Source organism: Nomascus leucogenys, chromosome 5, assembly GCF_006542625.1.
Source record: "Nomascus leucogenys isolate Asia chromosome 5, Asia_NLE_v1, whole genome shotgun sequence".
In the NCBI taxonomy this organism is placed as follows: domain Eukaryota; kingdom Metazoa; phylum Chordata; class Mammalia; order Primates; family Hylobatidae; genus Nomascus; species Nomascus leucogenys.
The window spans coordinates 1189538-1207667 of NC_044385.1; the positions used below are offsets into that span (position 1 = coordinate 1189538).

The 18130-nt window shown below is 41.8% G+C and overlaps 1 protein-coding gene across 1 annotated transcript in view; it reads left to right on the forward strand.

The window, feature by feature from the left end:
• The first annotated feature begins 441 nt into the window (after positions 1-441).
• Positions 442-18130, forward strand: part of ZNF670 (zinc finger protein 670) — a 45731-nt gene continuing 28042 nt past the window's right edge. Inside the window, exon 1 of the mRNA XM_030812558.1 lies at positions 442-660. Within this exon, the coding sequence (XP_030668418.1) occupies positions 658-660 (3 nt within the window). The 5' untranslated portion in view covers positions 442-657. The remainder of the gene's footprint in view (positions 661-18130) is intronic.

Here is an 18130-nt window from a genome sequence, read left to right on the forward strand (position 1 = left end):
AATGCTACTAGAACGCACGTGGCTCACATTTTATTTCTATTGGGCATTGCTACCTGAGAGGACATTCCCTTTTCAAAATTCAGGCTGCCTCTAATCCCATTAGAAGCAAGAAAAAAAAAATTCAGGCTGCCTCCCCAAAAGACCAGAGGCCAGGAAGGTTGAGAAATCTGAAATTTTAGAATAATTGTCCTCATAGTGTTTCCAATTGTAAATGTCACAAATATTACTCACAAATGGACATAATCTTGTGTATAAGGTTGAATGGGAAAGTCCCCCAGGGGGCGCCAGGTCTCAGCACAGGGCAGAATCCATGCCTTAGAAAAGGACTGCAGGGAAAGAACCTGGCCTCACTCAGCGCCGTGTCTGACTGCATCTCCCGTCACTCAGGACAGAAGGGGCGGGGCCTAAAGCCCTGTCCAATCGGGCGCTGGGAAGGGGACTGTACTCTCAAGCGCGCCGCGAAAGGAGGGAGCAGCTTCCGGGACCTGGCGGGGCTTTTGTGTTGGGCAGCGCGAATCTGGCGAGCTCGGTGCGTCTCCGCTGCTCCTTCCCCTTATCCCTGGGAGGTCCAAGTGGTCCCGCGGCAGCTTCTGTTGCTCTGGGACCTGAGGTCCCGGAAGGTCCTTAGGGAGGACCCCAGACACCGGAGGCTGGGAAATGGTGAGTGTGCCGGCCAGGTGTCTCGTGAAGGGGAAGCGGGAACCGGCAGGACGCGGTTGTGGCGAACCCGGACCTCCCCGCGGGGCCGACCCGAGTTTCCGCTGGCGCCTCGCGGCCTTGGTGGCACAGGATGGGGGGCTGGATCCGCAGCCAGACCCCGGGCCGCCTGGCTTGTCCCTGCCCCGCCGCTTCGGCCAGGCCCGGAACCCTTTCTGGGCAGCTCTGCCCCTGCAGACCCGCATCTCCCTCGGATTGTGCGGGGCCGACGGGAGGGTCCTCAGGGGAGAGTCTCGACTTGGGGTTCGGGGTTCCTGCGTGAGAGGAGCTGTGGTCCGTGAAGTCTCCAAAACCTCCTTTCTCCTGTTAGAAAACTGAGGCGCCGTTAAAATATTCAGGAGTGTATTTGAGCAGAGAGTCGTGAGTTAGGAAGCCACCAGCGTGGTTTGTGGTTTGGGGAAGGAAAGGCTTTTCTAAGGAACCGGAGGAAGCAAACCCAATTAAATGATTGATTGTGTTATGTAGTCACCCCATATAGACTGTGCAGCCAGGTATCTCCTGGTTATGTAACCGAGGTTAATTGGTGGGTTCGTGGTTGTTTAAGGCTGTTTTGTTTCCCTTTAAGTTATTAATTTGCAAGACAAGCGTGAGTTACGTTTTGGTTGGTTGTTTATTCATTCGTGTGTGTGTGCATGTGTATGATGGAGTCTCGGACTCGGGCTCAAGCGATCCTCCCACCTCAGTCTCCCTAGGACCTGTGTTTAATTATTTTAACCCTCCACATTTCTAAGTGTATGGCAACAGGATCTCACATCGACGACCCTGTTCCCACAGCCTAACTCTTCTGGAGCTTGTAGTAAAATCCTAAATTTCCAATTCTTTTCCTACATTCAAATGCAACATTATCAAGTATTTGTCTTTTATTGTACATTTCGTACACATGCAGTGTGGTTTTTTTTTTCAGAGTAGTGAGTCGTTCTGAAAATATTTGTTTTCACTCTTAAAATATTTCTGAACGTTACACATGAGTGGAAAGCAGAAAATAATCACCTGACAGTTAATTGTAAAAAAAAGAAAAAAAAGTCTTTGTGCATCTCCTAATTTTATCTTTTTTGAGTGTGCACATCCTACCAGAGTATCTTTGGGGTGAAGTTCCCCTTTGGAAACTTTAGAGGGTGATGTGTCCTCAGCCACCCTCATATCTTTTCTTGGTCCTCTGTTTAGCAGCCAGATCTCTTGGAGTGTCTAATGAATACCTTCTCCTGGGTCATCTCCTCCCAGAGGACAGTTGAAAATATGGGAGTAGAGCCTCTCCAGGCAGCATATGGGTGCCCTGGAGTTGAGAGACGTCTCCTAGTATACTCCGTTTAAAAAACAAATCCCTGGTGCGTTAGGATTTTCTTCCTCCGACCCCAGTATTCATCATTACTTGGAGACACGTTGGTGGCAGCCAATCAGATGCTGGTATTAAGGGAAAAAGCTAGAAATGATTCCTGAGCTCTGGATTTTCTCAGACTTGGGGAAGGAGAAAAACTATCTCAAAGAACAAGGAATACCCACCCCAGTGAGGTGGTACAAGAACCAGAAAAGTACCATCATCAGAATTATGTAAGAAGAGAGTTGGCTGGGCGTGGTGGCCCACGCCTGTAATCTCAGCATTTTGGGAGGCCAAGGGGGGCAGATCACTTGAGGTCAGGAGTTTGAGACCAACCTTGCCAGTATGGCAAAACACTGTCTCTACTAAAAATACAAAAATTAGCCCAGTCTGGTGATGCATGCCTGTAATCCCAGCTACTCGGGAGGCTGAGGCAGGAGAATCGCTTGAGGCCAGGAGGTGGAGGTTGCAGTGAGCTGAGATGGTGCCACTGCACTCCAGCCTGGGTGACAGAGGGAGACTCAGTCTCAAAAAAAAAAAAAAAAAAAAAAAAGAGAGTTTATTCTAAAGTATTGCAATGGGGAAAAACACCAGGTATAAGAGCTGCAAGCATGTTAAAGTTTAGGCAGAAAAGGGCTTCGAAATTCAGGCACACAGGCCAGGTGCGATGGCTCACACCTGTAATCCCAGCACTTTGGGAGGCCGAGGCAGGCAGATCACGAGGTCAGGAGATCTAGATCATCCTGGCTAACGCAGTGAAACCCCATCTCTACTAAAAATACAAAAAATTAGCCGGGCGTGGTGGCGGGCCCCTGTAGTCCCAGCTACTCAGGAGGCTGAGGCAGGAGAATGGCGTGAACCCAGGAGGCAGAGCTTGCAGTGAGCTGAGATCACGCCACTGCACTCCAGCCTGGGCGACAGAGTGAGACTCCGTCTCAAAAAAAAAAAAAGCAAAAGAAAAAAAAAAGAATAAAACTGTGAAAGGAAATACAAATATTTAGGAATAGGTATTTTACTCAGTTTATAAATGAGTTCTTACATTTTAAGGAAAATTCAAAAGATAACTCAAATTTAAAAAATAACAGAGTATAAATAACAGAGTATAAAAGATTTCATATTACTTTAAGGCATGTGATTTATTACCTTCATATTCAGACCTTCATCATTCACCAGTTTCTTTTTTTTCTTATTCAACTTTTATTTTAGGTTTAGAGTCTACATGTGTGGGATTGTTACATGGGTCAAATATCACTGGTGGGGTTTGGTGTACAAATGATTTTATCACCCAAATGGTGAACATAGTAACTAATAGGTAGTTTTTTGACCCTCACCCTATTTTCACCATTCATCTTCAAGTATGACCAGTGTTTATTTAACTCTGTGTCTATGTGTACTCATCATTTGGCTCCCACTTACAAGTGAGAACATGCAGTATTTGGTTTTCTGCCACTGTGTTAATTTGATTAGGATAATGGCCTCCAACTACATCCATGTTGCTGCAGAGGGCGTGATTTTGCTCTTTTCTATGGCTGCGTAATATTCCCTGGGTGTATGTGTACCACATATTCTTTATCCATTTTACTGTTGCTGGGCATTTAGGTTATTTCTATGACTTTGCTATTGCGAATAGTGCTGCAGTGAATATACACATGCATGTGTCTTTTTGGTAGAATGATTTATATTCCCTTGGATATATACCCAGTAATAGGATTGCTGGGTTGAATGGTAGTTCTGTTTTAAGGTCTTTGAGAAATCTCCAAAATGCTTTCCACAGTGGCTGAACTAATTTACATCCCCTCCAGCAGTGTGTAAGCATTCCCTTTTCTCTGCAACCTCACAAACATCTGTTATTTTCTGACTTTTTTGTAATAGTTATTCTGACTGGATGGTTTTGATTTGCATTTCTCTAATGATTAGAGATGTTGAGCATAATTTTTCACACACTTCTTGACCATGTGTATGTCTTCTTTGGAGAAGTGTCTGTTCATATTCTTTCCCCTTTTTTATGGAGTTGTTTGCCATTTTTCCTTGTTGATTTGTTCAAGTTTCTTGTAGATTCTGGATATTAAACCTTTGTCAGATACATAGATAGCAAATATTTTCTCGTATCCTGTAGATCGTCTGTTTACTCTGTTGACAGTTTATCTTACTGTGTAGAGGCTCTTTAGTTTGATTAGGTCCCACTTATTTATTTTTGTTTTTGTTGCGATTGCTTTTGGAGACTTTGTCATGAAATATTTACCAAGGATTATGTCCATAATGGTATGTCCTAGGTTTTCCTCTAGAGTTTTTATAGTTACAGGTTTTACATTTAAGTCTTTTTGTTTGTTTGTTTTGAGACAGAGTCTCGCTCTGTCACCCAGGCTGGAGTGCAGTGGTGCAATCTTGGCTCACTGCAAGCTCCGCCTCCTGGGTTCGTGCCATTCTCCTGCCTCAGTCTCCCAAGTAGCTGGGACTACAGGTGCCCACCACCATGCCTGGCTAGTTTTTTGTTTTTTTAGTAGAGACGAGGTTTCACCGTGTTAGCCAGGATGGTCTTGATCTCCTGACCTCGTGATCTGCCCGCCTCGGCCTCCCAAAGTGCTGGGACTACAGGCGTGAGCTACCGTGCCCAGCCACATTTAAGTCTTTAATCAATGTTTTTTTTCTTAATTTTTTTATTTTTAATTTTTGTGGGTACATACCAGGTATGTATATTTACGGGGTGCAGAAGATATTTTGATACAGGGATGCAATTTGTAATAATTACATCATGGAGAATGGGGTGTCCATCCCCTGAGGCATTTACCCTTTGTATTACAAATGATCCAGTTATACTTAGTTATTTTAAAGTGTACAATTAAATTATTACTGACTGTAATCGTCCTGTTGTGCTGTCACATGCTAGGTCTTACTTATTTTTTCTGTTTTTTAAATATGCATTAACCATCCCCACCTCTTCCCCAATCCCCCTGACTACACTTCCCAACCTCTGGTAACCATCCTTTGACTCATATCCATTAGTTCAGTTGTTTTGATTTTTAGATTCCACAAATAAGTAAGAACGTGCTGTTTGTCTTTTTGTGCCTGGCTTATTTCACTCAGCTTAATGACTTCTAGTTCCACCCATGTTATTGCAGATGACAGGCTCTCATGCTTTTTTATGGCTGAATAGTACTCTGCTGTGTATATGTACACCGTCTTTATGCATTCATCTGTTGATGGACACTTAGGTTGTTTCCAAATTTTGGCTTTTGTAAACAGTGCTACAACAAACATGAGAGTGCGGATATCTCTTTGACATACTGGTTTCCTTTCTTTTGGCTATATACCTAGCAGGGGGATTGCTGGATCATATGGCAGGTCTCTTTTTAGTTTTTTTTGAAAGACCTTCAAACTGTTCTCCATAGTAGTTGTACTAGTTCACATTCCCACCAGCTGTGTACAAGGATTCTCTTTTTTTCCATATCCTTGCCAGCATTTGTTATTACCTTTTTTTGTCTCTTAACTTTCTTGGGCACATAAAAGGTGTATATATCTATGGATTACATGAGATGTTTTGATACAGGCATGCAGTGTGAAATAAGCACCTCATGGAGAATGGGGTATCAGGCATTTATCCTTTGAGTTACAATCAAATTACACTCTTTAAGTTATCTTAAAACATACAGTTAAGTTATCGTTAACTATAGACACCTTTTTGTGCTATCAAATAGTATGTCTTATTTATTCTTTCTAAGTATTTTTTTTGTTAGCCATTAACTATCTCCACCTCTCCTCCAGCTCTCCACTACTTTTCCCCACCTCTGGTAACCATCCTTCGACTCTCTATGCCCATGAGTTCAGTTGTTTTGATTTTTATATCCCACAAATAAGTGAGAACATGCGGTATTTGTTCTTCTGTGCCTGGCTTATTTTACTTAACATCATGATCTCCAGTTCCATCTGTGTTGTTGCTGCAAACGACTGGATCTCATTCTTTTTTTTTTTTTTTTTTTGGCAAAATAGTACCGCACTGTGTATGTATTACCACATTTTCTTTATGCATTCATTTGCTGATGGACACTTAGGTTGCTTCCACATCTTAGTTATTGTAAGCAGCACTGCAACAAACATGGGAGTGCAGATATCTCTTTGATATACCGGTTTCCTTTCTTTCGGGTACATACCCAGCAGTGAGATTGCAGGATCATATGGCGGCTCAATTTTTAGTTCTTTGAGGAATCTCTGAAGTTTTCTCTATAGTAGTTGCACTAATTTACATTCCCACCAACAGTGTACAAGGGTTCCTTTTTCTCCATATTCTTGCCAGAATTTGCTATTGCCTGTCTTTTGGATTTAAGCCATTTTAACTGGGGTGAGATGATATCCTATGGTAGTTTTGATTTGCATTTCTCTGATGATCAGTGATGTTAAGCATCTTTTCATATGCCTGTTTTCCATTTGTATGTCTTCTTTCTTTTGAGAACTGTCTATTCATATCTTTTGCCCATCTTTTTTTTTTTTTTTTTTTGGAGATGGAATCTTACTCTCACCCAGGCTGGAGTGCAGTGGTGTGATCTTGGCTCACTGCAACCTCTGCCTCTTGGGTTCAAGCGATTCTCCTACCTCAGCCACCTGAGTAGCTGGGATTACAGGTGTACACCACCACACCTGGCCAATTTTTGTATCTTTAGTAGAGATGGGGTTTCACCATGTTGGCCAGGCTGGTCTCAAACTCCTGAGCTCAAGTGATCTACTGCCTTGGCCTGTCAAAGTGCTGGGATTACAGGCGTGAGCCACTGCGCCCAGCCTTGCCCATCTTTTGATCAGATTATTAGATTTTTTTCCTATAGAGTTGTTTGAGCTTCTTATATATTGTGGTTATTAATCCTAGTTCAGATGCGTAGTTTGAAAATATTTTCTCCCACTTAAGTGGGTTGTCTCTTCACTTTGTTGATTGTATCCTTTGCTGTGCTGGAGCTTTTTAACTTGATGTGATCCCATTTGTCCATTTCTGCTTTGGTTGCCTGTGCTTGTGGGGAACTACTTGTGAACTCAATGTATCTGAGACATGTCTTTTTTTTTTTTTTTTTTTTTGAGACGGGGTCTTGCTCTCACACCCAGGCTGGAGTGCAATGGCACGATCTTGGTTTACTGGAACCTCTGCCTCCCAGGTTCAAGCCATTCTCCTGTGTCAGCCTCTTGAGTAGGTGGGATTACAGGCACCCGCCACCATGCCCGGCTGATTTTTGTATTTTTAGTAGAGGCGGGGTTTCACCATGTTGGCCAGGCTGGTCTTGAACTCCTGACCTCAGGTGACCGACCTACCCACCTCGGCCTCCCAACTTGCTAGGATTACAGGCATGAGCCACCGCGCCTGGCTGAGACAAGTCTTAATCAATTTAGGAAGTTTATTTTGCCAAGGTTACAGGATGTAACCATGACATAGCCTCAGGAGGTCCTTGATGACATGTACCTGTGGTAGTTGGGGGTACAGCCTGCTTTTATACATTTTAGGGAGACATAATAATGTCTATCAATACATGTAAGATTTACATTGGTTTGATTTGGATGGTGGGACAACTCAGAGTGGGGGCTTCCAGGTCATAGGTAGATTTAAAAATTTTCTGATTGGCCATTGGTTGAAAGAGTTATCAATAGAAACGAATGTCTGGGTAACAAGAAGAAGTTGTGGAAACTAAGGTTTTATCATGTAGATGAAATCCCCAGATAGCAGGCTTCAGAGAGAATAGATTGTAAATGTTTATTATCAGAACTTAAGGTCTGTGTTGATGTTAATGCTGGCTGGCTTTTCCCGAATTCCAAAAGTGAGGAGGGTATAAAGGAGCTTGTCCGACTCCCTCTTCCCATCATGGCGTGAAGTAGTTTTCCAGGTTAACTTTGGAATACCCTTATCTGAAATGAGGGGTCCATTCCGATGGCTGAGGGGCCTTAGAATGTTATTTGTGGTTTATATTCTCAAGAAACTTTTGCCTTGGAGGACTATGGCAAGCTTTGGGGAATGGGCATCCATGACCATGCTCCACTGCAGCCCATACTGCACCAAACCTCTGGGCTCTGTGCAGCTAAGAATTCTGTCTTTGTCAACTTTCTGAGCAGTTCTCTTTTCCAGCTCAGGTGTCCATGGGGGCTGTAGGGTCTCCTGCAGCTAGGATCCTGGAGGACCATGGCAAGAGTGGGCCTCTCCATGCCTATCTTACTCATCCCTTCTGTGGGAAGCACTCGGGGCCAGAAATGAGTCCTGGTCCTCAGCAATCCTGGGTGGGATTCCCACCTTTGTCCCCTTTCAGCCTGCATCCTTTCTTGGTCCACTGTCAGTGCCTGCTTTCCAAACATCTGTTTATCGTGTGCTGTTCTACTCGATGGTCTGCTCTGTGGGCAAAAGGTCTTCCTGGCTGTGTCTGCTTGGCCGTCTTGACTCTCCTCTTTTTTTGTGATTTCTTGCCTCAGTCTGTTGCACACAGAGTACTGTCTAAGGCGGTGGGTGCCCCTGTTCACCCATTATACTGCTATGGGACTTGAGCTGTTACACGTTTATTTTTTGATGTTGACAGTGTCCTTGCTTTTGTCCCAAGTGGCAATGCTTCATACATTTATTACGCATTGAGAAAAACGAAGTGCTGGGTTTTTAAATTACAGATAAATTCACATTTACTAGAAAATGCCAATGGAATGTATGGATAAACTGACCCTTCATAAATATGTGTTTATTCCTTACAAATACTTAGCCTTATTTGTTTCTTTATTTCCATGTGACTGTATATACTTTTCACTGATTATCATTGGTTTTGAGCATTTTTCCTGTGTGGTAATTTTCTGTGAAATAGGTTTCAATCATTTTCTATGAAATAGTTTTCAAATAGTTCTCAATCATTTATTTGTATGTTTATTGCTTTTACCCCCCCTTTAAACATACTCTGCACACTATTCCACTTTATTTGTAAAGACTGCGAATATTAATATTTTTTCCCAAGGTAATTTTTTCTTGTCACTCTAGTCTATCATTTGATGGACTCTTCTTAATTTTAGTAGAATTGAACTTGTCAGTCTTCGGGGGCTTTATTTTTTCACATAAGAAAACTTGGAAGACAGAAGGGCATGTTGTGCTCACAGAGTTAACTCCTTAGGTTTTCTTTCCTCATCACTAGGGACTCATCACTTCTGGGGCTGCATTTCAGCAGAGTCTGGCTCTCAAACTTCCATGTTTAACCTTCTCAAGGAGGTTTCATTTTGAACTGTAGGTGAAACAGGCTCCTTATCTGAGCTATAGCAAATGTTTGCTTTTCTTCCCTTGTAACTTCTTTATGCAATATTGCTGCCATATAACTCCAGTGTTTTTATGCATTTAGTAATTCTAGTTTCTTGTTGGCATCTTTTTATTTTCTTGGTTGAACATGCATAGACCGGCCAGGCATGGTGGCTCATGCCCGTAATCTCAGCGCTTTGGGAGGCCGAGGCAGGTGGATCACTTGAGCTCAGGAGTTCAAGACGAGCTGGGCAACATGGTAAAACCCTGTCTCTACAAAAAATACAAAAATTAGCCGGGCATGGTGATGCACACCTGTGGTCCCAGCTACTTGAGAGGCTGAGGGAGGCAGGAGGATCGTTTGAGCCCAGGAGATGGAGATTGCAGTGAGCCAAGATTGTGCTACTGCACTCCAGCATGGGTGACAGGGTGAGACCCCGTCAAAAAAAAAAAAAAAAAAAAAAAAAGGAAGGAACGAGAAAAGAAAGAAAGAAAGAAAATGCATAGACTGAGAGAATGTGAGGCAGCTTTCATCCTGGGGCCAACAGCCTCATCCCAAATTACAGAGGTCCGGCTCCCTCTTGTTCCACTGTTGCCTGACCTGGGCCCCATTTTTCCTTGAGGCCGAGGATGGCTCCATTAGACAATGAGTCTGAAATTTCCTGTCCATGCTGTGCCCTGTGTCCAGGAGGAAAAAGCAGGAAGGCCCTATGGAGTGCAGGAAGACAACAGTGGAACTCTTCAAAGGCAGTACGAAGTTCTGCTGAAATCCAAATGCCTCCTAGGTAAGGTCAGGTCCCAACACAGGAAGGAAGCCAAGAACCTGTCATTCTGGCCTCATTGGGCCCCACATCTGATCACATTTCTTGTCACTTAGGGAAGGAGCAGAGGCATGTGAAGCCCTATCCAGTCAGAAGCTCAGTAGCAAGCCAGAAAGGAGCAGGTAGCATTCTGCAATTCAGTAGAGCCTTTGTCTTAAGAGCCACTGGCAGAGCTCAGGGTCTTGTCTCCACTGCTCCATGTCCTCTGATCAAGGAGGCTCCCGATGACTCTGCTGCATCTTCTGTTGCTCCGTGACCTGCCTGCGGGTACTGCGACATTCTAGAAAAGATGCAGGGACACTTGTGACGTTCTGGAAAAGACGCAGGGACACTCTAGAAGTTGGGAAATGGTGAGTGTGCAGGATGGGCATCCCAAGACGGGGAGGGGCTGATTGGAACTAGGCAGAATTGGCTGAGACCAGACCCAGCCCTCCGTGTGGTCAGCTACAGAGTCTGTGACCCGAGTGTCCGTGGTGCAGCACAGCCCTCAGTGCCCTCTAGTGCAGGGTGAGGCTGTGCCAGCCGCTGGGATCCCAGGCATCCTGTCACTGCTCCAGCAAATTTGCCCTGGCCCAAGGCCCTCTGGGAAGCTCTGTGCCCGCAGCCCCATGTCTCCCTCAGATTGTGTGGCTGTGACGGGAGAGTCATCGGAGGAGAGTTTTCACTTAGTGTGCAGGGTTTGTGTGGAGGGGCAGGGCAGTTGTGGTCCCTGGGGTCACCGGTTCTCCTTTCTCCCCAGGTGTCACCTGTTTTCCTCTGAATCTTCAAAATGTATGAAAAACAGAGTCTCAGATCCACCATCTTGTCCTCCCCAGCCTAGCTCCTCCTAAGGCTGGCAATAAATTCCCCAGATTCCAGTTTCCCTTTTTTTTTTTTTTGGAGTCTCGCTCTGTCCCCCAGGCTGGAGTGCAGTGGCATGATCTTGGCTCACTGCAAGCTCCGCCTCCTGGGTTCACACTATTCTCCTGCCTCAGCCTCCTGAGTAGCTGGGACTACAAGGCGTGTGCCACCACGCCTGGCTAATTTTTTGTATTTTTAGTAGAGACGGGGTTTCACCATGTTAGCCAGGATGGTCTCGGCTAGTCTTGGTCTCCTGACCTTGTGATCCGCCTGCCTCAGCCCCCTAAAGTGCTGGGATTACAGGCGTGAGCCACCGCACCCAGCCTCCAGTTTCCTTTTCACACTCCAAAATGCCACTTTCCCTCTCTAGTTCACAATATTATCAACTATTTGTTTCCTGTGATACATTTTGAATGGATACTATTTTGTCATTTGTTTCAATGAGTAATGGATGGCACCTTTTTTTTTTTTTTTTTGAGACGGAGTCTCGCTCTGTCGCCCAGGCTGGAGTGCAGTGGCGCGATCTCGGCTCACTGCAAGCTCCGTGGATGGCAACTTTTAAAACATTCGATTTGTTTCTGAACACTTTACAAAAAAGGAAAGCAAAGAATAATCACCTGACCGCTGTATAAAATCTTCATGCCTCTTCTCCTTTTATTTTACCTAAGCACAGACATTTCATCAGAATGTCTTTGGGTTGAGATTCCCCTATGGAAATAAAGAGTGATGTATCCTCAGCCACCCTCCTGCCTTTTCCTGGTCCTGGGTTTCAGAACTGTCTGGCATAACCCAACATGCCCACAGGAGCCATATCTTGGAGTGTCTGATGAATATCTGACCTGGGTCATCTTCTTCCAGAGGACAGACTGAGGTATGGGAGTGTAGCTTCTCAGTGGAGCAGCTGGTTCTGTGCTGAGGGGAGCCTTCCGATGCACCCATCATCTAAAATGCTAACCTTTTGGGATATTAACAGGGAAGGGAAACCCACCCCAGTGACGTGGTGGAAGAACCTGCAAAGCAAAATAAGCACTTTGGACACACAGGGGGCACCGTACGCTTGGGGGAGCAGTCACTGAGCATTTTAGTGAGCAGGGTGAGGGTTGGAGGACAGTCCACATGTCAGGATGGCCTGACGACGTTTCAGCATAACTGTGTTCCAGTCAGTACCACGCCTCCCTGTTGTCACCGTGAAAAGATTTGTGTAAGCCTCAGTCCTTTATTAAATGTAAAGTGTATTTCATCAGTAGAGATAAAAAGGTAAAATATTTTCAAGGAGGCCACAAGGAAGTGGATTTCAAAAATTTAAATATTTAGTTTTATATTTTGTTTGTTAAAAATTCCTGTTTACCTTTTTATTTCCCCTAAACATGTAGAATAAGTTTCTGCTCTTTTGAGTAATTTCAGATGGAATTCTAGGACCTTTACTCAATCCTACCAGGGAAAATAAATAAGGGAAATGTCTCTTCCATGATGGCTGCAGAAAATGAATACATTTCCACCAAGGAAAAAAAAACTGTCGTAAATTAAATGAATACATTTCCACCAAGGAAAAAAAAACTGTCGTAAATTGGTGAATTACAAAGATTCACCAAAACATCACTTTCTCATTTTCGCATGTTGGAGAATTTGTGAAGTGTATAAGCCTGTTCTGTTTCTGTTATCTGTACTTGGCTGATTGTTGCTACATCCTGTGGGACAACCATCGGCAACCCCTAGAATATTCAAATATGATCACAGTTTATTATCGTGGAAATAATAGTTAAATGATAGCTCTGTAGTCTGAAAGGGATAGAAAAATGCCTCTTTTCCTGAAGATACTAATCCCCATTCTTAGATCACCCTTATCATTTTGTTTAATCCTAATTATCTCCCAGAGATGCCACCTCCTAATATTGGCACATTGTGGTTAGGATTTTCACATAGGAATTCTGGGGGGATAAACATTCAGTGTATAATACTCCACGACAGTGTTGAAGTAGTTTTTCTTAAGTTCACTAACAAAGCAAACCTGGTTGTGGATTTCATGGAAGTTAAAACGCTGTAACTATTTGGAAGAGCCTACGTTATGGGGACGCTCAGTCTCCTTTCTAAGGACATACGCCATCTTGCCATTTATTTTATCATACTTTGATGTGTAATATATTTATATCATTGTATACTTTTTTCTAAGTATTTTATATAATTTATTAGACTTATTTCATGACAACAAAAATTAGTTTTAATAGCTTGTGTTATTTTTTAAAAGTTCGCCTGTAATCCCAGCACTTCGGGAGGCCGAGGCGGGTGGATCACAAGGTCAGAAGTTGAAGACCAGCCTGGCCAAGATGGTGAAACCCCGTCTCTACTAAAAATACAAAAAGATTAGCCAGGCGTGGTGGCAGGCGCCTGCAATCCCAGCTACTTGGGAGGCTGAGGCAGAGAATTGCCTGAACCCAAGAGGCGGAGGTTGCAGTGAGCCAAGATCGTGCCTCTGCACTCCAGCCTGGGCAACAGAGCGAGACTCCGTCTCAAAAAAAAAAAAAAAAAATTTTACTTTCAACAGTTTGACAGTGTTTCTGTTGACTGTGCAATTGTTTTATGTATTTTCTGCAAATGTAACATTTGAAGCGAGTTTCCAAAATGCAAACTCAGTGCACAAATCTCAGTGCTTTTTGAATTGTGTCGCACTGAGATTTGTGCATTGTTTGGATTTTGGAAACTTCCTACAAATGTCACATAGCAGGAAATACATAAAACAAATGCATGGACCGTACAGGAAATGTCCACGTAATGACAACCAGATGAATACTGGGAAGAAACCTTCACACTGCACGCCTTACTTAAAACGATTTCTCAAGGCCAAAGTATCCCATTTCTCTCCAGATGGAGCCAGTATTATGAATTATAAGATGATTTCTTAAGCCGGGCGTGGTGGTTCATGCCTGTAATCCTGGCACTTTGGGAGGCCGAGATGGGTGGATCACGAGGTCAGGAGATCGAGACCATCCTGGCTAACACAGTGAAACCCCATCTCTACTAAAAATACAAAAAAATTAGCCAGGTGTGGTGGTGGGTGCCTGTAGTCCCAGCTACTCGGGAGGCTGAGGCAGGAGAATTGCTTGAACCCGGGAGGCAGAGCTTGCAATGAGCCGAGACTGCGCCACTGCACTCCAGCCTGGGGGAGAGAGCGAGACTCTCTCAAAAAAAAAAAAAAAGATAATTTCTTTTCCTTTCTTCATAGCTTTATAACCTGTGTTATACTTTATTTTTACATGTTTTTATGAAAATTTTATTCTGTGTGTAATTTTTTTGCATGGTTATAAATCTTCTATGGAATGGTTGTTTATTTACTTTTTATTTAATCGACTTTATTTTTCAGTGCACATTTAGATTTGCAGAAAAATTGGGCAGATAGTACAGAGTTCTCATATTTACCTGTTTTCTCATTCATGGATTATGTTTTCCATGTTGCAGCTGAATCCTCACTGCCAAACCAAAGATTACCCTCAGTTTCTCCTGTGTCATCTTCCAGAAGTTCTAAATTTTCTGTTTCACATTTCAGTTTATAATCTGTGTTGAGTTTATTCTGTGACTGTTGCAAGGTGTCTGTCTTATTTATTTCCTTGCATATGGATGTCCAGGTGTTCAACATTTGCTTTAGAGACCAGACCTTTTCTGTTGAATTCCCTTTGGGCTTTTGTGAAAGTTCAGCTGATTATATTTGTCAGGGTTTATTTCTGGGTTTTCTGCCCTGTTTTGTTTATCTTCTTTTCTTTCCCAAATATTGCACCGTCTTGATTATTATAGCTTTACATTAAGTCTTAGTGTCAGGTGGTATCAATTCTGTGAATGATTCTTCAATATTGTATTGACCATCTGGGTCTTTTGGCTTTTCATATAGGTGCTAGAATAAATTTTCTTTTTTTAAAATAACATGACTTGTTAGGATTTTTATTGTGATTGTACTGAATTTGTTATTCAAATTGGGGAGAACTGATATCTTAGCAATATTAAGGCTGCCTATCCATGGACATGGAATATCTCTCCATTTATTCAGATCTTGTTTTCTTTCATTAGAAATGTATAGTTTTGTCATATAGGTCTTTCTTTTTACTGGGTGCTGTATAAGTGCTGTTGTGTTTTTAAATTTAAATCCAATTGCTCATTGCTAATATACAGAAAAATAATTGGCTTTTGTATATTAACCTCACATTGTACCACTTTGCTATAATCTCATTAGTTGAGGGAGATTTTTGTTGGTTCTGTTGGATTTTGTACATAGACAGTCATGTTATCGACAAATAACAATCTGCAAAAAGGCAATTTTATTTATCCTTTCTCAATGTCAATGGCTTCCTCTGCTCTGCCTTATTTCTTAACCTTATGGTTTTCCAGCAACTATTGATATGATTATATACTTTTTGTTGTTTATCTTGTTGATGTGATAAAGTAAATTGATTTTTGCTTTTTGAATCAGCCATGATTATCTGTCATAATTCCTAGTTTGGTGGGGTGTATATTTTTTATTTTTATTTATTTATTTATTTTATTATTATTATTTTTTGAGTTGGAGTCTCGCTCTGTCTCCCAGGCTGGAGTGCAGTGGTGCAATCTCAGCTCACTGCAAACTCAGCCTCCCAGGTTCACGCCATTCTCCTCCCTCAGCCTCTGGAGTAGCTGGGACTACAGGCGCCCGCCATCAAGCCCGGCTAATTTTTTTTTTTTTGTATTTTTAGTAGAGACAGGGTTTCACCACGTTAGCCAGGATGGTCTCAATCTCCTGACCTCGTGATCCGCCCACCTCGGCCTCCCACAGTGCTGGGATTACAGGCGTGAGCCACTGCGCCCAGCCTGGGATGTATTTTTTTAAATACATTTTTAGATTGAAAATTTTTGCACCTCTGATTATGAGATTTTTTTTTTCTGTTGTTTTCTTTTGTAATGTACTCCTGTAGTTTTGGCAGTTAGGGCAGTGTTGTCCACGTAGCATGAATTAGGAAGTGCGTACTCTGCTTCTGTTTTCTGGAAGAGCGTATAGAGAATCTGTGTCAGTTCTTCAAATGTTTGGTGGAATTCCCTAGTGTGATCATCTGGGTCTTCAGCCTTGTCCTTCCTTTTTTGGACAGTTATTACTTTATTGATCCAATTTTAAAAATACGTATAGACCAATTCATGTTTGCTTATCTCTCCTTGTGTGAGTTTTTGGAGGTTTTTTCAAAGGATTGGTTCATTTTATCTAACTTATCAGTCTAGTGGTCATGGAGTTGTTCGTAATGGTCATTATGTTTTTTTTTTTTTTTAACCGTCTATAGGATTAGTAGTAATGATGAAACCTCTTTTATTTCTGATGAACATTTTGGTCTTTTGTCTTTCTCCATTTTTTGGTCTCGCTACAGGTTTATCAATTATACTGATGTTTATGAAGAACCAGATTTTGTTATTGTTGATTTTCTGTATTGATTTCTTGTTTGCAGCTTTCCTGATGTTTTCTATCATTGTTGTTGTCTGAGCTTGACTTAGGTTTACCTTCCTGACTTTTTTCTAGTTTCTTAAAGTGGAAGGTTGAATTACTGGTTTTAGATCTTTCTTTTCTAGCACATGCCCTCCATGCTTTAAATTTCTTCCAAGCACCACTTGTACTGCATTTCACAAAGTATCTGAAGATGTACTTTATTTAATTTCCTTCGAAGTGTTTAAATTTTCCTTGAGACTTGTCTTTGACCTATTATTTAGAATTTTGCAGTTTAATCCCCAATTATGTGGATGTTTTTCAAGTATATTTCTGTTATTGATTTCTAGTTTAATTCCAATTATGTTCTTAGGGCATATTTTGTATGTTCACTAGTTTTATTTTGTTTTAATTTTTAATTTTTGTGGGTACATACTAGGTGTATATATTTATGAGTTACATGAGATATTTTGATACAAGCATGCAATGCATAATAATTGTACCAGGGTAAATGGGGTATCCGTAACTTCAAACATTTATCTTTTGTGTTACGAACTATTTATAACCTTTTACTTATTTTAAAATGTACAATTAAGTTATATTTGTAATCATCCTGTTGTGCTAGCAAATACAAGGTCTTGTTTATCTTTTCTAACGATTTTTTTGGTACCCATTCAACATTCCCACATCCCCTCCACCTGCTCCGCTATTGTTCCCACCCTTTGGTAACCATCCTTCTACTTTCTATCTCCATAAGTTCAGTCATTTTAATTGTTAGCTCTCACAAGTAAGTGAGAACATGTGAAGTTTGTCTCTTCCTGGCTTATTTCATTTAACACAATGACTTCCAGTTTCATCCATGTTGTTGCAAATTAATGGCTCTCACTCTTTTTTTATGGCTAAATAGTGTATCATTCTGTACATGTGCTACATTTTCTTCATCCATTCTTCTGTTGGTGGACACTTTGGTTGCTTCCAAATCTTGGCTATTGTGTGCTGCAGTAAACATGGGAGTTCAGATGTGTTTTCAATATACTGATTTCCTGTTCTTTGGATATATACCTAGGAGTGGGATTGCCGATCGTGTGGTAGCTCAATTTTTACTTTTCGAGGAACCTTGAAACTGTTCTCAAGAGTGATTGTACTAATTTACATTTCCATCACCACTATACCAGTGTTCTCTTTTCTCTACATCCTCTCCAGCACTTGTTGCCTGGATAAAAGCCGTTTCAACGGGAATAAGATATCTCATTGTGATTTTGATTTGCATTTCTCTGATGATCAGTGATACTGAGCATCTTTTCATATACCTGTTTACCATTTGTATGTCTTCTTTTGAGACATTTTTGAATTGGATTATTTGCCCATTTTTGGATCAGATTATTAGAATTTTTTTCCTGTATTTGTTTGAAATCCTTACGTATTCTCTTTATTAATCTCGTCAGATGAGTAGTTTGCAAATATTTTCTTGCATTCTGTAGGTTGTCTCTTCACTTAGTTGATTGTTTCCTTTGCCGTGCAGAAGCTTTTTAACTTGATGTGGATCTCATTTGTCCATGTTTGGTTTGGTCTCCTGTGCTCATGGGGTATTACTCAAGAAATCTTTGCCCAGTTCAATGTCCTGAAGAGTTTCCCCAGTGCTTTCTTGTAGTAGTTTCATAGTTTGAGGACTTATATTTAAGTTTTTAATCCATTTTGATTTTGTTTTTATATGGTGAGAGATAGTGGTCTAGTTTTATTCTTCTACATGTGGATATCCAGTTTTTCCAGTACCATTTATT